General features: G+C 52.7%; 1 protein-coding gene across 11 annotated transcripts in view; it reads left to right on the top strand.

Annotated features, from left to right (window-relative positions):
- TMCO4 (transmembrane and coiled-coil domains 4) overlaps positions 1-20457 on the top strand; it is a 103808-nt gene that overhangs the window by 30679 nt on the left and 52672 nt on the right. For all 11 annotated transcript variants that reach the window (XR_006206164.1, XR_006206165.1, XR_006206162.1 and 8 more), the window contains exons 7-12: positions 5761-5893; positions 12461-12558; positions 12813-12956; positions 13747-13866; positions 18154-18318; positions 19466-19602. Coding sequence is in view for 6 of the 11 variants with exons in the window: in XM_042952248.1 (XP_042808182.1) it covers positions 5761-5893; positions 12461-12558; positions 12813-12956; positions 13747-13866; positions 18154-18318; positions 19466-19602 (797 nt within the window). In the remaining 5 variants the exon portion in view is untranslated. The remainder of the gene's footprint in view (positions 1-5760; positions 5894-12460; positions 12559-12812; positions 12957-13746; positions 13867-18153; positions 18319-19465; positions 19603-20457) is intronic.

Here is a 20457-nt window from a genome sequence, read left to right as displayed (position 1 = left end):
GCGGAAGCCAAAAGCCATGTGTCAGCTTGGGAGGTGCGTCAAGACCGTGTGTTGCTGTCTCAGCTGCGGCTCCTGTGTTCTGGGCCAGGACAAGGGCACAGCCTCTGCAGCCAGACTGCCCGCTTCACCACTCACCAGCTGGGCGACCCGGGGCAAGCGACCAAGCTGTCTGTGCCTCTGTTTCCTCTTTGATTAAATGGAGATACCATAGCAGCTGCCTCCTGTAGTGGCTGTGAGGGTTCAGGGAATCAGTGCATGTGGAGGGCAGCACCAAGTGTGGTTTCGAGTGAGCAGTGCATACGTGAAGCTTCCAGTATGAATATGATTATTAATCGCAGGGTGTTTCTGCCAGAAGGGGATACGAATCTCTTCCAGCAGAATTATGCTCCCCTGTTTTGGACCTCTCCCAACTGAGATCCGTTCGTTCGCTCGTTCGTTCATTCCTACAAATACTCCATTCTTCACTCTTACAAAGATAATTACACATCTGCTTGGTTTTAGGCACAGAGCTAGGTGCTAGGGATGTACAATGAATTTATAGCTTATTTCGTAGAAGGAGAGACAAAAAACGATAAACTAGTAGGCAAATTGAAAAGTTTTAGGGGCGCCCGGGTGGCTTAGTCGGTGAGCGTCCAACTCTTGATCTCGGCTCATGTCATGATCTCACGGTTTGTGGGTTTGGGCCCCGCGTCAGGCTCCGTGATGACAGCAGAGAATCCCCTGCTTGGGATTCTCTCTCTGTCTCCACCCCTCCCGCACTTGCATGCGCTCTCTTTCTCTCAAACTAAATGCACATTAAAAAATAAATAGATAGGGGGTGCCCGGGTGGCTCAGTTGCTTAAGCCTCCAACTCTTGATTTCAGCTCAGGTCATGATCTCACAGTTCGTGGGTTCGAACCCCATGCCTGGCTCTGCATTGATGGTGTGGAGCCTGCTTGGGATTCTCTCTCTCTCTCCCTCTCTCTCCCTCTCTCTCTGCTCCCCCATCTCTCAAAATAAATAAACTTAAAAATGAATAGATAAATAAATAAAACTAAAAATTAAGCTTTAAATGGTGATAAGAAAATACCTCCTGATAAAGGGATAGAAAGCAGTAGAGTCAGGGAGGACTTCTCAGAGGAGGCAGCACTTAAGGAAGGAACTGAGTGATAAACAGGTCCGAGAGAGTATGCTAGGCGCTGTGAAGACTTTGACATTCGAGAGTAATTCATCACTGTAAGAGATGACCCTACCCAGAGGAGGAGAGAGGCCTTACTCAGTAAACCCGCTGTCTCCTTTGTCTCCTGGGGAAGCAGGACTCAGATGGTCCTGGAAACAGGGAATAAGTCTCGGCTGGAGGTAGGAAGCAGAAAAGAGTGGGCATGTCAGAGAATCCTGGCAGACAAGGGAGAGCTTCAGTTAGTTAATGAGCCAACACGTCTTACTAATTGCCGAGCATCGTCCAGGGCACTGGGAGACAAGGAACAAAGCCAAGGTTTCTGCCCTCGTGGGCCTGACTCTCTGGTGGGGAGAGCCAGACAATAACTCTATCCACAGATCCAACAGTGGTGGGAACCGGGGGTGGGGACAGCATGACCGGAAGCGGGCTGCTGTGCTTTAGAGGCTGATGGCTTCTCTAAGGAGGTGATATTTGCAACCTGAGTGATGAGAAGGGACCAGCCTGGCAGAGCTCCGGGAGAGGAGCTTTCGAGTTAGAAAAGCAAGCGCAAAGGCCCTGGGGTGGGAAAGAGCTTGCCTTCCTGTTGGGCCAGATACTGGTGCATGACACAGGAATCAGTGGAAAGTGATGCGGGAGAGGGAGGGTGGCTAGGGGCCAGCTAATGTACAGCCTTGTGGACCAGGGGAGGAAGTGTGGATTTCATTCTGAGTGCACTGGGAGAATTTTTAGTTGGGGAGAGAGCGCGATCTGCCGTATGACTTTGCCCTTCTGGCTGCTGTGTGGCAAGTACAGTGCTGGCAAGAGTGAGATGAGTACCTGCGTGACGGCTGGTAGTTGAAGAGGGAAGGTGGTCACAGGGGCAGCGGCAGGCGGCGGTGGTAGGAATCGGGTGCCAGGGTCAGACTCGGGATAGATTGTGGAGGTGCAGCTGACGGCACTGGCGGGACTGGATGTCGGGGTAGGGCAACAAGAAAAACCAGGAACAAGGCCCAGGCGTTTGACCTGAGCTCCACAGCAGGATAGTCGGGCCCTTGGGCAGTGAACTTGGGCCACCCGGCAAGTTGGCCGCAGAGACCAGAAAACCCCAGTGTCAAGGTTGCCGGAGGCTCCTGCCTCTCCCCAACTGCCCACCACCCGCCTTAAAAGAACCTCAGCCCCAAATCCTGCAGCCTGGCCCCCAGTGACCCTTACGGGAGGCTGACGTTCCAGAACCCCGTGCCTGAGAATATCTTGGGAGGTTAATCTCCTGTGCATCTGGTAACCTATATTCCAGAAGCTGAATCACTGCTGGCTTAACCAGTGGAGTATGAATTAGCAGGTAATTATGATTGCCACCAATTAATCCCCATGGCCAAGGCTGGCTTAATTTCCACAGCTCGACTATCACCTGGGTGCAGTCGTCTTTGATCCTTTGAGAAAGTGAGGAGCTCCCGTGTGAGGCTTTAACTGACCTAGTGATCCCAAGCCACGACATGTCTGTTCCCCAGCACGTACACAGTTGCTTGTCTAAGGAGGCAGTCCAGGACAGCAGGGCAAAGGCTACCAGATCGTGGCTCGCTCTGAGTGCCCTAGTGCACGGAAGGAGCTGGTCTATTCCACAGAAGCTGAAACTTCAGGACTTTGCGGGGGGAGCTATGTCATGTTGAAGGCCAGCCACCGCTACTTTAGTATAATGTGATGGCCCACACTGCGGACACCCAGCGCAGGAGTCTAATTCCGTGACATTCATCAGGGGCCGCTCGTGGGCCAGGAGTCCTCTCCTCAAAACCTTGTGAGGTGACTCTCACCACTTCCGTTTTCCACCTGAATGAGGACGTGCTATTTGCCCAGGGCCAGACACACAGAGAGGGTCCCTACCCGGATCTGTCAAGTTACTCATTGAACATTTATTCTTTGTGGCAAACACTATGCTAAGGACTAAAGATAGAGCAGTGGTTACCCTTATAACATTTATATTTCGGGAGGAGAGACAAACAAGTAAATGAATATATGAGACAGTAGGAAGCTCTGTGCGGAACGAAATGCAGGGAAAAGGAGTGGAGAGTGCTGGAGGGATGGTCAGGGAGGCCTCTCTGGGCAGGAGGATTTAAACAGAGACCTGAGGGCCGCCCGGGTGGCTCAGTCGGTTAAGCATCCGACTTCCGCTCAGGTCATGATCTCACAGTTTGTGGGGTTCGAGCCCCGCGCTCTGTGCCGACAGCTCAGAGCCTGGAACCTGCTTCAGATTCTGTGTCTCCCTCTCTCTCTACCTTTCTCCAACTCGTGCTCGCTCACTCTCTCTCTCTTTCAAAAATAAACGTTAAAAAATAAACAGAAACCTGAATAGGGAGACGCCCGACATGAAGATCTGAGGAATGAGCCTTTTTAGGTAGTGGAAACAGCAAGTGCACAGGCCCTGAAGCAAGAACATTCTAGAAGGCAAGGTCAGGGACTTTGACCAGGGGGTCTCATAGGTCAAGTTAGGGTTTGGATTTGGTTCTGTCATGACCAATTTCTTCATTATCACCAAAGAAAAAAGAAAGCAGAGTGAGACCCCTGACTGGGGTCCCATCTCCAGTCATGGAGTTGTTTCTGGGTTGGGGAAGAATGAAGGAGGGCAAGTGGGAGACTGAGGGAGGGAGACCCGAGAGCAGAGTCAGGAGTAACAGCAGCTCTGTGCCTCTGACTCCCGGCCCCCAGGCCAGTGGTCCTCAAATCTGGCTGTGCACCTGCAGGGACAGGCCCCGGGGGCCCGTCCCACCACTATGGAACCAGAATCTCTTGGTGGGGGGGAGTGGCACTCAGGGGTCCGAGTAACACCCCTCTTGTCCCCACCAGAGTTTGGAGCCAGTTGGGTGAGGCAGAGGAGAGCCCCAGTGTCAGCGGATGACAGGAGACTATGGTGGCAGTTTGGGGGCTTGAGGTGCTGACATGCCTCACCCCGAGGGGCCTCGCTGCCCCGCTAAGCTCACCATGTGGCCAGGTTCTCTACAGAGAACAGGGACCACCAGACTGTCCTGGTCGGAAAGGCCGCCCTCCCAATGGAATGGGGTGGGGGCGGGGGAGAAGCAGGGAAAGGACGCATTAGAGCTGCTTTTGGATAAACTAAGGGTCCCGGGCCCTTGGGCTGTGAGGGTGAAGGAGGAGGATGGGTGTATTCCCGGTCTCGTTTGGGTGGCTGAGCCATGTCACTCTCTGACATGGGGCACCCTCAGGTCCCCCACTCTGCCCTAACCAGATACTAATGCATTCCTACAAGCTTCCGGGCTATAATAAATAGAGCTTGGACAGACCACCTTTGATCGCTTAATTTTTCCAATTAGAAAATTAACCCAAGCTCATTATGGATAATTTTGGAAAGATGGAAAAAAAATCCTATTTGGTATATTTCTCTCCCTTTTTCCTATGCAGTGTTTTTGGTTTTTTTTTTTTCCCTCAGTTGGGCCCTGATGCCATATTATCAAGAAATCTCTCCATTTGAAAATTTCTTTCATTACATAAGCATTTTTTTCAGATTTACAAACTTCTTAGGAATCTTTTTTTTTTTTTTAATGGCTTATTCTCCACAGGGTGGACGTGCTGTGGTTTACCTGTCTAACCCCCTGATGTTAGAAGTCTCCAGATTGTTATCACTCTCACCTTGTAAAGTAGGGCCTTCACTTACTGTTTTCTACATCTGGGATTGTTTTCTTAAGATTTAGAGTTTCAGAGGGGCACCTGGGTGGCTCAGCCGGTTGAGCGTCTGACTTTGGCCCAGGTCATGATCATGTTCGTGGTTCAAGCCCCGCGTCGGGCTCTGTGCTGACAGCTCGGAGCCTGGAGTCTGCTTCAGATTCTGTATCTCCCTCTCTCTCTGCCCCTTCCCCCACTCGTGCTCTGTCTCTCTCTCTCTCTCTCTCTCTCTCTCTCTCTCTGTCTCTCTCTCAAAAATAAACACTTAAAAAAAAGATTTAGAGTTTCAGAAATGGAATTCCTGGGCCAATGGGGATGCACACCTCCTCCCACCTACTTTTTGTTAATTGTGGCAAAATACACGTAACATATACTTTAGTATTTTACCCACTTTTAAGTGTATGGTTCAGTAGCATTCCCCAATTCGCCATGTTGTGGTCCCACCACCGTCCATCCATCTCCAGAGCTCTTTTCATCCTGCAAAACTGAAAGTCTGTCCCCATCAGCACTGACTCCCCTTGTCCCCTCTCCTAGCCCCCGGCAGCCATTCTCCTTTCTGTCTCTACGATTTTGGGGGTGTGCACTGTGCTCAGGTTTTGATCCATATTGTCAAATTGCTGCCCTCGGCGGTTAAAATCAACACACACTCCCAGCAGCGATGTCCTCGAGCACCTACCTGTTTTCACCACCTTCTTCACAGCTCTGGGGTTGGAAAAAAACTCATCTTTGCTCATTCGACTGGTGAAAAAGACCACCTTACTCCCGATCAGTGGTTTTCATTGTTGCGCACTATTCCGTCTGGGAGTCTGTCCTGTGGTTTAACGGACCGCTTCCCTGGGGTTGGGCACGTAGGACGTTTCCAGGGTGTGGGTTTTATCCGTTACACCGCTGTTAATGTCTCTGTGCTTAAAGGCCAAACTGATTCTCTGCCCTTGTGTCTCTCTTTCAAGGGTGTTATGATGCACGGGCCCGAGTCCTCATTTGCCACATGACCTCCCTCTTCCAAGTGCCCGTGGGGGAGCTGGATCTCCTTGAAGAGACGTTCCTTGAGAGCCTGAAGGAAACCAAAGAGGAGGAATCTGAGTAAGGGAGCCCTGTGACCCTAGCTCCACTTGCCAGGAATCAGGAACTTGTACTTTTCGGATAACAGAGGTTCCCCTTCTGTCCCCACGACCCCATTAAGAGATGGTCCGTTGAAGTGGAAGGAGCACTGGACCGAGAGTCCCAGTGCAGCCCTGACTTGCTGTGTGGCCTTACCAAGTCACTTCCCCTCTCGGGGGCCCCAGTCCTCAATTGTAGGAAATGGGGGTCGAATGGATTATTCCTGAGGCCTGTGAGTCTATAACTTTAACACTGATGGCCCCAACACCCCGCTCAGGCTCTCATGACGTCTTGTCCATGGGCCGGAGTGGCCTAGATTAAAGTCCTACCTCTGACACCCAGCTGCTTTTTGAACTTGGGCAGGTGCTTCCCGCCTCCCCCCCCCCCCCCCCCCCCCCCCCCGCCGCGTCTCTAAACCACACTATTCTTATCTGTAGAATGGCTGTAAGGATAGAGTCTTCCCAGGGTCACTGTGAAAAACGAATGGGATCCCGTAGAGGGCTTGGCCTGGGGCTGGCACAGAGCAAGTGCTCAGTAGATATGAGGCCTTCCCTTCCCCCACGGCCGCCTATACCTACCAGCTGCAGAGCGACTTTGCTATCTCTGTGTGGTCAGGAGTGTGCAGAGGGAAAGTATCCTGGTAACTTGGCCAGAGCTCAGCTCCTTGCGGAACACCTCACGCAGGATCTGATCCCAGAGCAATAAAGCCAATCCCAGTCACAGCCTAATTGCAGGCTCCTTGAACCAGGCACGTCTTCCAGCGTCCTTTTGGTCTGGGCCGCCGTGGCTATCTTTGAGCAGCCGGGTTGAGCCAGTTCAACCCCACTGGGAAGTTAGCTTTGAAGCCAGGTTCAGGGCTGGAGCTGCCCTCCTGCCAGGAAGGGGTTGGTTCCTTGAGAAAGGGGGAAACTGGATCTGTTGAAATCACCTGAAAACCGGCTTGTTTTGACTCCCAGAGCTGGGTCAGTAAAGAAACACCCGGAGCCAGGCCAATTCCCATAATCACAAGCACCGCCCCGATTCTTTGGATGTATCGCCCACGCACGCACACACATACACACACATGCACACACACGCCTTGAGATGAAGGGAGAGCTATTTGGTTTTGTTAGCTATTTGTTTGGAAATCTTATCATCCGAAAAAACGTATCGTCCAGAGGACTTGTTCTGATAATACTAGTAATGCCAGATCAGGGACCCTGTGAAACAAGTTCTAATATGGCCACTTCTCGGCATGTGACATTGGGGAAATTATTTAACTTCTCTGGGCTTCAGTTTGCTTTTCTGCAAAATGGGGATAATAATAGCACCCTCCTTCTAGGTCTCTCGTAGGGCTCAAATGAGTTCATACGAGTGCTCTGAGCAGGCTTCGCATGGAGTAAACTAGTTGATAAACATCATCATTTGCTGTAGTACAGTCATCATTGCTGATATTCCCTTTCCTCAAAAAATACTCCACGTGTGTAATTTTCTTAATTCCAATTTAGGGACCGTAGAGACCTCTCAGGTTCTACCTGTGGGCTCCGGAAGGGTCTGAGACCCAGAGGAAGCTAACAACTGTTGGGCCAGGAGACCTAGGCTCAGCCTAGTCTCAGCGTGATTCTGTTAAGTGTCTGTGTGGCCCTGGGCATGTGGCTTTCCCTCTCTGGTCAACAGCACCAGTTTTTTTTCACCTGCACAAGTACAAGATCAAATTTTGTGCAGGTTTCTTTTAGCTCCAAGGTTTGCATTTCTGCAAGGTGAGCTTATCACTCGACACCCTGAGGCGATCCTTTGCTACTCTAGTTCTGGTGTAAGGTACCACATTGCTATTCTCAGGTCCCCGTCTGAGCCCTGAGGCCATCCAGGCTTCCCCCACAGGCTTGGTGACCTCCCTTCTCTGTGCCTCATTTCCTTCACCTCCTACATGGGGGTAATGGCAGTATCCCCATCATAGGGCTGTTGCAAGGATTAAACGGCTACATATCAAAAACTTGGAAGAATGCCCTAGCACATAGTAGGTGCCAGTAAATATTGGCTGCTGTGCTGCTGGAGGCTGATACTGATCACATCAGAATGACATGGTCAACGTCTAACTTTCACTGAGCCCTTAGTAGATGCGGGACAAGATGGGCACACAAGCCCCTGAGGGTTTCGCAGAAGAAGAAACAGAAGGTCAGAGGGCTGACTGCCTCACCCGAGGTTGCACCACTGGCCAGTGGCGCCCTCAGACTCAACTACCATATCCCTCTGAACGGCCCTTAGTACATCCCTCACCTCATGGTTGACAAGCCCCAGTTCCTTCCTTCCTTCTGAAAAAAAGCAGTAAAGATAATTCTTAACGGGGCTTTCTGAGTGTTTACTAGGAAAGTGTCTCCAGACCTCCCAGAAATAAACTCACCGTCTGTGAACTGGAGAAGGTGATTAAAAAAGAAAACAACAAGAAGGTGGTGGTGATAGTGATAAGGGTAAGAACCACCCTGTCATGGGAGAGGAGATAGCCGTGAGCGACATTTATTTGTGGATCCGTGAGACGGGCGGTGTGGGTGTCTCGCCCTTCACTATCTATGGCTTCAGCCTCTGGCCTGGGAAGACTCACGTGGAAGCCAACTCAAGGTCATTTCTAGCATCCTAAGGCATGAATGTGGCCAGGACCATAGGTGGGATGGCAGAGATTGGCCTGGTATCTAACCCGTAGGCAGTCAGTGATGGGGACAGGGTTCCATTTGGATTTAGTGTTGTGATCTGAATTCCCACTTCCTAATGTAGGAAGCATTGTAGACGTAACCCCGAGCCAACATTGTGGTGCTTTAGATGTTGAAATTCACACAATGGAATTAATTGCAGGGGTAAAATGCTGTGATAATTAACGATGATTGGGAAGGCTATTCATTTTACGTACAAAACAGTTATTAACGTCTGGGGACTTAAATAAGATTAGTTCAGGTAAACATTAGAGAGGGAATTAGCTGAATAACTCTGGGGAAAATACTGTATTCTCTTTGATTCAGCAAATTTTTATGAACATTCCAACAATAATACAAAGCTGAATACTAGAGATTAGAGTGTATCACCCATCTAATCTTTGTAAAATTGATCTGATTGTACCAGCACTCATACATTGAAATAAAACAGCTTCAAGAACCACATTTGCTTTTTAGTTATTTTATTCCCTTTAGGCTCTGAGTTTCCCCTTCCGTAAACTCAGCTAAAAGGGAAGATTATCTAGTATCATGGATGTGGAGATGTCACTGCAGGAACAATGTAGGAGTAGAAATTTATGAGATTTTATAACATTCCAGATTTGTCCTAATATCTCAGAAGTTTTATTATTGATGGTGATTGGCCTATTCTCTGGCTGAATATTTAGCCAAAATGCCGCGCTGGCTTTGTAGATGTGGGCAGTGATCGGGGGATAGATACTGCAGCGATACGTTTACGTCCAGTCCTTGTTGGAGTGATTAGGTCCTGCTCGAGAAACGTTTTCTGAGCACCTTCCAGGTCCCAAGCCCTGGACAAGCTGCTGAGGGTGGTGAGCAAGAAAGGTCCTATCTGTGCAATCCTCCAGCTCAAGATACAGCGGGTCCCTGGACGGCTTGTTCCAGGTCCAGCTTTCCTACCGTCCTGCCCAGAGCTTCTGGCCCAGGAAGTGGTGCCTTTTCTCCTTTTAACGTTTATTTATTTTTAAGAGAGAGAGAATATGTGCAAGCAGGAGAGGGGCAGAGAGGGGGGGGACAGTGCCGATTGCAGACAGCCCGATGTGGGGTTCGAACTCACGAACTCATGAACCGTGCGATCGTGCCCTGAGCCGAAGTGCCATGCTTAAAGCAACTGAGCCACCCAGGCCCCCCCCCCCCCAGCCGTGGGTGCTTTTAACAGCTACCCTGGGGGCTTGTGATGCAGTTGAGACAAAGCCCCACCCTTTGAAAAACAATGGTCTAGAATTCCATGTTGAGGACAGAGGGTTAGGGGCCCCAGAGTCAGGGCTCAGGCAGGCTTCCTGGAGGAGGAATGATGTCATCTTGAATGGTGACTAATGTTTAGCCAGTCAAAGGAAGGTGAGAAGGTGAAACCGTGGAGGTCCCAGGAGCACAGGGACTGAGGCGTAGGTAGTGTGTTTTTGGAGGGCAGAGTGTGAGAAAGTAATGAGCAGTGAAGCTGGAAAGGAGGCAGGGGCCAGGTGTCATGTCGGAAAGGTGACGCTGCCCTCACTCAAGGCAGAGGGAGGACACAGAGGTGGGGAGGGAGGGAGGCAGACAGTCGGGGTTATACTGCATATATCGCTACGGTGGTGCTGTCCATATCCCCCCATCGCCAGGCCCTAAGGGAGAAAATCGAGGCTCGGAAGCATTGGCTGACCCAGAGAGATCATGGCAGAGCCGGGCTCAGATACCTCTGCCCCGAACTTCTGGACTGTTTCCCAGCCCGAGTTGGTTAAACGAGATGCCGCTGATTCACAGACCCAGCCGCTTGTCGCAGTGCGCGATCTTATGGCACGCCCTCAGCAGCTTGCCTTTTACCTCAGACCTTGAACCCTGCCGAAAGCAGCTCATTCCCAGTCTTCCTGTTTGCCTGGAATGGTGCTAGCAATTAAGGGCCAAAGTGTATCTCCAGCCTTGTGTGTAGGAATAAGTCGTGGTAATAAAAAGAACGATAATAGCAGCAAACATACCGACCCATTACAATATGCCAGCCACTGGATGTGGATGATCTCACTTACCCTCATGACGCCCCCAGGGATTAAGTGCTATTATTATCCCCACTTGGGCGAGGCAGGTCAGACTGGTGCTTAGCAAACAGTTAGTAAGTGGCTCTCCCATCGGGATGGACTGGGTTTTGCTGCAGTAACAAATGACCTCCACATCTCGATGGCTGACAGCAGCAAAGCTGTGGGTCCTGTTTCCCAGTACTTGTCCACTGCACACCCCGGTGGCTTTAGTCCACGCGGTCTTGGGCCTGGGGTGACAGAGTGACTTCCATCTGGAACGTTGCTGATTCAGGGCAGAGCAGGACACTCATCTGACTGACTCTTAAAGATTGTGCCACAAGTGATACAGCTCCCTCCTGCCTACGTTTCAGTGGCTGAAGTGGGTCACGGGGCCCCTCAGTTCCACAGGGCAAGGATGTCCTCTTTCTGCAGGGAGGGCCAGTGCAGGCAGGGAGAATCGAACCTGGTGCTCCAGTACCACACCGCAGAGGTCAGAGTCAAGTTCACAGGGTCGAATTCTGATGTCAGAACCCACACTCTGTGTCGCCACCTTGCCTTCCACTTGGCTAGGTGCACAGCGTTCACGCCTCATCCCACGTCTGCTGGCATGAATTTCAGCCCTGGGAAACCAGCACCTGTGGTGTGCATGGAGATGTTTTTTTTAATGTTTATTATTTTTGACAGAGAGACAGAGAGAGAGAGAGAGAGAGAGAATGCAAGTGGGGGAGGGGCGGAGAGAGAGGGGGACAGAGGATCTGAAGCAGCCTCCGCACTCACAGCACAGAGCCCGAACTCTATGGGGCTCGAACTCATGAACCGTGAGATCACGTCCTGAGCTGAAGCTGGACGCTCGACCCACGGAGGCACCCAGGCGCCCCGTGCATGGAGACTTTTATCTTCCATGTTTCTGCCTTCCTGTAGTGAAGTAGCTGCAAAGGGCTGTCCTGAACACCTAGGAGGGACGTAGGACAAGAATTTGTAGAGGTGAGCTGGCAGGGAACCAGAAGGCATAGCAGATCCTGAGCACCCAGCTCGGACAATAATGATCCTGCTTCCAGGATAAGATAAGCCACGTGAAATACAAAGCACAGTGGCCAGCGAGAAGGAATTCCTCAGTAAATATTAACCATTTTCCCTCTTTATCATTATCGTCTGCTATCACACCATACGTTGAGTTGCTGTCCAAACTCCACCGTCAGCTCAGAGTTCGAGCTCGCGAAGACCTCACCGACCTGCCCTTGGTCCCTCGTCCTCCTCCTTCTTGCCCCACAGCAGCGAGGGCTGCTCGCCAGACGCCAGAGCCAGGCTCAGGGACACTCACAGCGGCCATTCTCCCGTTCGCCTGACCCCGTTCACCCCACGTGCCTCCTTTCTGCTCCACTTGATAGCTTTTAAGTGTCAAGTCTGACTGATTCTGGCTATTGCCTCAAGGCCAAGGTCTCCAACTGGCAGACCTTTCCCGAGGGAGCTGGGATCAGATGGTGGGGGGCAGGGAGGGATGGGAAGATGGCGGTGAAGGAGTCTGTGATTATATTTGCTACCCATTCTGGGTCCGTCTGTTCAAAGATATTTTTTTTGTGCTGCTCTTGCTATTACTATTATTTTTTTGTCTTTTTGTTATTCAAATCGCAACCCTGTTAGGATGGATCCGTCGGGTAAGTAGCACGTCCCGCTCGCTGGGATTTCCCAGCTGGGTTGTAGAAACTTTTCAGCTTTTTAAAACCGTCGATGGGCCCAGGGTGACTTTGGTACCTTGCTCTGCATGGCAGCATCGATCCCAGTCTTGGGGGCTGAGTGGGGCGGGGTGGCCTCACGGGCTCCCGGGCACAGCCAGCCCTAACGACCAACCTCTTTTCCCCCAGAACGGCTGAGGCATCCCGGAAGAAGAAGGAAAACCGGAGGAAATGGAAACGCTATCTCCTGATAGGCCTGGCAACTGTCGGAGGCGGGACGGTGATCGGTAAGGCCAGCCCAGGCTGAGCCGGGGGCACGTGGGCCAGTGCGGAGCCAGGGACGGTGCCAGGCTCGAAGCTAGAGAGGAGAGCGTAAGGAGGGCAGCTGGGAGGTGGCCCCAGCTCGCACTAGGTGCTCTGTCAGCAGAAAGCGCATTCATTAGCGTTAGAAGCATCCACGGAAGGCACTGGGCAGCTGATGGGGGAAGAGCCCAGTGGGCCGCATCTTCCCATCTTCACCAACCATGGATTGTTCTTGCAGGCGTCACCGGGGGTCTGGCTGCCCCTCTTGTTGCCGCCGGCGCTGCGACTATCATCGGCAGTGCCGGGGCAGCGGCTCTGGGCTCAGTGGCCGGCATCGCTGTCCTGACCTCGCTGTTTGGTGCGGCTGGAGCCGGCCTGACAGGTAAGGCTCCACAGGGGTGGTGGCCTAGGGGGGATTTTCAGCCAGGGGGGCCCGGCTGTTCCAAAACATGCCCAGATTCTCACCCAAGATGGCTCCCCCGGGGACGGAGGAGGATACGGCTTTTCTCACGCTGGGTCCCAGCCCCGCCAGAACCCATAGCAGGCTTCCCACAGACCTGCCCCAAGAGCCTAGTGTGGGTCAGAAAAGAGCTGGATGTGAGCACCTGCCCCTGTACAGATTTTCTGAGGAGGGTCTGATTGGACCTGCTGGTCTCCATCCAGGAAATTTCCAGGCAGGCCACCTCGGAAACACATGGGCTTCTTCATGTTCAGAGGCCATGAGGATACCCTGGAATTACCAGTGTCTCCTGGGTGGGTTTTCCAGATCATATGTGCCAGTAGCCCCCAGTCACACACAGAGATTCCTGTTCCACTCCTCAGGTGGGGTCCATCCCTCCCCGTGTTGAGAATCATCGTCAGTTTGATCCGCTTTTTTGAGAGGCGTATATTACACCCATGACACGCATGGGCAGGAGAAAACACATAGAACCAACAGAGTCACAATGGACCAACAAGTTCCAGCCCCAGCTCTGCCACTAGAGCTGGCCAGCCTTTGGAAGCCTCTGACCCTTGGCTGTAATCGGAGACAATAATGGCACCTACCTTTAACGATTTAAAAAATGAGACATGTTTCCAGGGGCAAGGCAAACAGTTGGCACTCACTGTGAGTTTGAGAGCACAGAGAGCCACTCTCACTAATCCCATTCTCATTTTTGTATCTACGTCTTTAGGATACAAGATGAAGAAGCGTGTCGGGGCCATTGAAGAGTTCACATTTCTGCCTCTGACAGAAGGCAGGCAGCTGCATATCACCATCGCCATCACAGGGTGGCTGGCGTCTGGCAAATACCGTGAGGACCGGGGCCAAAGCAAAAAAGGATGAGGGTGGGGGAGTGGAGCGGGGAGAGGTGGGTGTTGAATAACTATGACTGCTGCTGTGGGCCAGACCCCAGCCTAGGCTCTTGCCTGTGGATGTCTCTAGAGGGTGGGGAGGGGAGCCTCATTTTGCAGAGGAGGAAACCGAGGCTCAAGGAGGTGAGATGACTTCATCCCGTGTCCATCCACCCATTGATCTATCCACCAATCTATCCACACATCCATTTTTCCACCCGCCTACCCACCCATCCATCTATCCATCTGTCAACCGTCCATCTACCTACCCACATCCATCCATCATCCACACACCCACCCATCCATCAGCCTTCCATCCACCTACCCAACAATCCACCTACTCAACCATCTCTACCCTTCTGTCCACCCATCTACTCATCCACTGATGCATCCACACACCCATCCATCCATCATTCATCCAGTTATCTGTCCATTCATCCACCCACCCATTTACCTAGCCGTCCATCCATCATCCATCCACCCTTCCATCCATGTATCCATCCACCTACCCATCCACCCACTCACCTATCCACTCATTCATCTCTCCACCCGCTCATCCATGTATCCACCCATCTATGCATCTATCCATGCATTTATCTATTATCTACCCATCCAACTGTCTATCAATTCATCCAGCCAACCACCCATTCATCCATCCATCCATCCATCTATCCACCCATCCACCCAACCATCCATCTACCCATCCATCCATTCACCCACCCATTCACCTATTAATTCCTCCATTGAGCAATATTTATAGGGTATCTTCATACCACCTGCCAGACACTGAGCCAGGCCCTAGGAATTCAGTGGTGAGCGGCACAGTCACGGCCTCTGCTCTCGTGGAACTTACGGTCCCGGGTGGAAGAAAGACCACTGAGCAGTAATTACAGGGAAGTTCTATGGATGGCACAATAGAGGAAATCAGGAGTGTTTCTGGGGAATGAGGGAAAGGATCCTGGAGAAAGTGACTTTGGGCTAAGGACTGGGAGTTAACTGGGTAAGAAGGAGCAGGAAGTATACACTAAGTAAAGGGGCAGCAGGTACAAAGGACCACAGGATGGCTGGAACAGGGAGCTAGAAGACAGGAGTGTGGGCAGGGTCAGATCGTGCTGGAGCATGTGAGGTATGGCAAGGAGTTTGTATTTATCCTCAGAGCAAGTGGGAAAGAGCAAAGGATTGAAGCATATGGCTTCAAGGAGAAAGGACTTTTAAGTAGGTGCGAGATCAGTACATCTTGACTGCGTGACTTCAAGCAAGTTACTTAACCTCTCTGGGCCTCAGCTGCTTCATTTGTGAAGTAGAACAAATTATCTCTGCCTTTCAAGACACTTACAAAGTTTAAATTAAACAGAGCACATGGAAGGCACCTGGTTTCTCATTGACTTTCCGCAAACATTAGTTCCCTCTGCTGCTCTAATCTGAATCTGTGTTTTGGGGGAGAGGCCAACCAGGGTGGCATCGAGGACTAACACCGTGGTCCACCCACTGCCTGGCTCTCTGTTGCAAGTGCCCGGTGGGAGGCTCCGTAAACAGTTCATCACTGAGAGAGAGGGAGCAGGGTGGGCCAGGGAATCTGGAACATTCCAGCCAGACCCATGCTGACAGCCTCCTGAGTTTCCAAATCTCTGGGCTCTGAGGCTGGAAGCCACAGTCCTTCTACGTGACACAGAAGAAAGCGAGTGAGAAAATGCCCCATCTCTGTGTGGCGGCCTTCCCAGGTGCCAGTCTCATTGGTATGTGATCACCAGGCCCCATCCGCACACAGCGGGCCTCTAGTGTCAGCTGAGCACTTCGCCCGTGCCTACCCTGAGTCAGACGTTTTACCCTCTCAATGGGAACTTGTATGCGTTACCTCCTGTGAGCCTCACATCCACCCCCTGAGGTGGGGGCCTTTCCTGTCCTGATCTGGCAGGAGGGCAAAACCCAGGGCGGTCACGTGAGCTCAGGGGCATGGCTAATGCAGGATTCAAACCCGTGTCTCCTGACCCACCCTTTCGTTGGATAGGATTATATGCAATAATGACCACTGCTTTGTAGGGAACAGGAACTAACCCAGGCACTAACCCAAGCGTGTTGCCTGCCTCGCTCTCTTGGTCTCTCACTCCAAGCCAGGGAGGTGGGCATCAGTGTCACCCCCATTTTATAGATGAGGAAACTGAGGCTCGTAAGGGCTGCTCAGGGTCCACTTGGGTAGCCAGGGACTGGGGCAGAACTCACCACTCTTCTTTCTGTCTGGCCCCACACCCCGTGTTCTGGGCCACGGGGCGATACAGTGCTTTACATGTATCGAATGCTATTCATGCAACATCTCACGTGAGCCCCACGACACTCGGAAGTCAGAAGGTATCATCCATTCTTACAGATGTGGAAGCCGAGGCCCACAAGGGCGGCCTGGCTAGCTGCGAGCTAAGCGACCAGGAAGCTACTGAGCCGGGTGCAAGCCCAGGCCGGTGACCCGGCACGGCCTACCTTCCTCCCCCTCACTCTGCCCACCGCCCCCCCTCCCCCGCCCCTGCTCTCCACCCTGAGCTGCTGCAGAGCCATGGCAGGGTCCCCGCAGAGCAGGGAGCAGCTCCAGGGTGGTCCTCGTGTCCGCATGGCGCCCTTAGGTAGGGATGACACCTCTGAGTCGGGCAGGTAGCGGACGTCCAGAACCCGAAGCCTCCGGGAAGCTGATGGTGCACATTCATTCATCATCGCATTTTCATGAGTTTTACCCTGTGCCACGTCACTGGGCTTTGAGAATCTGGTCCTTGGCAAACAGGCTGTGGGAGACGTGCGTCACACAGACGGTCGCAAAAGTAAGCGTGTGACTGCAGGCTGTATGAGAACTTACGGCGGAAAGGCATTTGCTCCGCCAGAGGGGCCACGCAGCCTCCCTGTGGAAGAGGTGATTGAACTACAAGCTCAAGGGCAAGTAGGAGTGAAGGGAGGAAATGGTGGTTTCGGCGGGGGTGGGAGGAGAGTTCTGTTTTGGAAAGGTCACTGGGGCCACAGGCAGGAAAGCATGGGGCGGGGGGACTGGTCAGGCATCCTCCTGGGCCCCTTTCCCTTCTCCCAGAATAGAGTGACAGCATGATGTGTGCATGTCCCTGTCTGTGCCCAGCCAGAGGGCTGGATGCCTCAGTTTCCTCAGTTATAAAATCAGGCTAATTTGGGGGCGCCTGGCTGGCTCAGTCACTTAAGCGTCTGACTTCAGCTCAGGTCATGATCTCACGGTCTGTGAGTTCGAGCCCCACGTCGGGCTCTGTGCTGTCAGTTCAGAGCCTGGAGCCTTCTTTGGATTCTGTGCCTCCCTCTCTCTCTGCCCCTCCCCCACTCACGCTCTGTCTCTCAAAATATGAATAAACGTAAAAAAAAAATTTAAATCAGGCTAATTGTGGCACCCTATTTCAGAGGCCGTGAGGTGAAATGTGTTTCTGAAGGGCAGGGCGTAAGTGAGGCATTGATGAGGGAGGGGCTGGGAAGGAGGCAGGGGCCACATCACAGAGGGCAGAGGGCTACAGTGTCATGCAGAGAGGTGACACTATCCTAGGGGCAGAAGGAGGGCACAGAGCAAGGAAAAGGAGGGAGGCAGACAGTCGACATACTTCCTGCTTGACGTTGGTCACTGTGGTGGTGCTGTCCACATCTCCCCATTAACTCGTCCCTAAGTGAGAAAAACGAGGCCCAGAAGCATTGGCTGACCCAGCAAGATCGTGGCAGAGCCGGGCTCAGATACATCTGCCCCAAGCTTCCAGACTGTTTCCCAGCCCGAGCTTGTTGAATGACCTGCCACTGGTTCACAGAGCCAGCTGCCCGTCCCGGTGTGCAGTGCACGTTCCTGTTGTATGTCCCCGGCAGCTGATGCCAGAATTTCTGCACGGAGAGACAGAGTAGCACTTCACATGCACGGAAGTTCGAAGACTTCATTCCTACCCACTTTATAGAAGGAGATAAATACTCCTCTCCTACTGCACAGATAAGCGCAGTAAGGCTCAGGGTAGGAAAGTGGTATGCCCGGGGTCACCCGGCTACTACTGAATGCAGAATTGGGACTTGAACCCCAGCCTGCTGACTCACAAGGTGGCGCTGCGCTCTGTCTGCTCTGCTAACAGCTAACGCTCAGCAGCGGGGGGGAGGGGCTCTGTCTCCCCACAAGGGCAAGCGGTCCCCTGTCACCACCTGTCTGGGAAGGTGGGGTGGGCCACCCTCTGTCACAGACAGGAGAGACACCCCCCCCACCTACCTGCGTTCTCCCCTAGGTACCTTCAGCGCCCCGTGGGCGGCCTTGGCCCGCAGCCGCGAGCAGTACTGCCTGGCTTGGGAGGCCAAGTACCTGATGGAGCTCGGCAATGCCCTGGAGACCATCCTCAGTGGTCTCGCCAACATGGTAGCCCAGGAGGCCCTGAAGTACACAGTGTTGTCTGGTAAGCACCGCCCGACCCGGCCACCACCGCCAGCAGCAGGCCCACAGCTCCCAACTCACACCAGTAGCATATCTTTGCATGCCTGAGGCCCCTGGTGAGCCGGGTGACCCTGGTGCTGGGTCTTAGGAACACAGAGAGGTTAAGACTGCATTCCTGTCTATCAAGTTTATGGTCTCTGTGGGGAGGCGACCGGTAAACAGCCAATCACGTTGTCACACGGCATATCAGTTAGCTATTGCTGCATGACAAGCAACCCCAAAACTCAGTAGCTTAAAACAGCAATCACTTCTCATAATAGCTGAGAAGTCGTAAGGCTTCATTTGGCTGATCTCAGGTGGGCCTGCTCATGCGTCCGTGGGTCAGCCAAATGTCCGCCGATCTGGGCTAGCCTGGTCTGGGGCAACTAGGACAACTCGGCCCTGCTCCATTTGTCTCTCACCTCCTCCTGGGATCAGCAGGCTAGCCCACACCAGCGCTAGAAGTGCGTGAGAGGGGGCGCCTGGGTGGCGCAGTCGGTTAAGCGTCCGACTTCAGCCAGGTCACGATCTCGCGGTCCGTGAGTTCGAGCCCCGCGTCAGGCTCTGGGCTGATGGCTCAGAGCCTGGAGCCTGTTTCCGATTCTGTGTCTCCCTCTCTCTCTGTCCCTCCCCCGTTCATGCTCTGTCTCTCTCTGTCCCAAAAAATAAAATAAACGTTGAAAAAAAAAAAAAAATTAAAAGAAGTGCGTGAGAGCCTGGACCCAACGCACAAAACCGTTTCAAGCTTCACGTCGACTAATAGCTCATTGGCCTAAGCAACTCACATGGCCAAGGCTAGAGTGGAGGGCAGGGCAGGGGCAGGGGCCCGGGCCCTGCAGAATTATAACACAAAGCGGGAGGATACAGGGTCGGGTGACAAACTGAGGCCATCTTTGGCATCTCACTGATGACCGATGCTTGAACAGAAGGACTTTAGTCCATGAGTCAGAAATGCACGAGCGTCAGCTTTCTTCATTGCTCTAATAGCAGTTTGACAGCACTTGGAAAACTTAACCGGTTCCAAGTTCAAGACTCTGCACACATTCACTCGGGCATCCATTGGCCAGCCCGCCACTTCCCGAGAAGGACCTCTGCCCACTGCTTTCATCACTGATCTCCCACCTCCCCAGGCATCGTGGCTGCCCTGACCTGGCCAGCCTCACTCCTCACTGTCGCCAACGTCATCGACAACCCCTGGGGCGTGTGTCTCCATCGATCTGCAGAGGTTGGCAAGCACCTGGCCCACATCCTGCTCTCCCGGCAGCAGGTACCTGGGCTGTTGGGGGAGGTGCAGGGAAGTAGGGAAGTGTGGAAACTGACTTGTGCACAGATGTCAGCCCTAAAGACAAGCCCACATGGAGGTAGTCTAGTGGCTTTTTGGGGGTGGATGGCCTTCACTGCCCCTACAGTCCAAGTCACAAGAACATCCCAGGAAGGACCAGTGAGAATTGTAGGTTGTGCGTTTCTCGCAGGTAGTGAGGTGAAGACTGAATAACAAGGACGTTGAGGGAAGGGACAAGGGCAGGTGTTCCCTCCTGGAAGTCTAGAGCCACCATCTGAGCAGATGTCCCGTGGTCCAAATACCGTGTAAAATGATCAGGAAGATAAACAATCAGAATACTTTTAAAATTTGAATCCAGTACCTACCAGGGAAATGAAACTGATGCCCCCCCCCCCCCCCCCCCCCCCCCCGTAACTTCAGAATAAACTTGAGTAAATGGAAACAGAAGTTTGGGGAAAAGTTCCAGAGATGACTGTGCGGTTAGGGTTAGTTTTAGCGGCGAGAGAAAACCCCAAATAACGGTGGCTTAAGCGAGGTGGGAGTTTATTGCTCGAGGAGAAGCCTAGGAAGGCAGTCTTGCACTAGAACGCTGTGCCATGGCGAGGCAGCCCAGGGCCGTCTGGCTTGTTGCTCTGCTGTAGGGGGTCTTGACCTCGTGGTACCAGATGCCAGCATCCGCCCTCCAGGTAAGCAGGAAAAAGAAAGGCCTTGCAGCCTTTCCACTGACGTCTCATTGGCCAGACCCTCACCGTAGGACCACGCCTACTGCCGCAGAAGCTGGGGGATGCCGTCTTTATTCTGGGTGTCAGTGAACCCAGCTGAAATTCAGCTATGGGAAGG

This window comes from Panthera leo, chromosome C1, assembly GCF_018350215.1.
Source record: "Panthera leo isolate Ple1 chromosome C1, P.leo_Ple1_pat1.1, whole genome shotgun sequence".
NCBI classification, from domain to species: Eukaryota; Metazoa; Chordata; class Mammalia; order Carnivora; family Felidae; genus Panthera; species Panthera leo.
The sequence above is the reverse complement of the archived record's forward strand: the minus strand, read 5'-3'. Positions and strand labels throughout refer to the sequence as shown.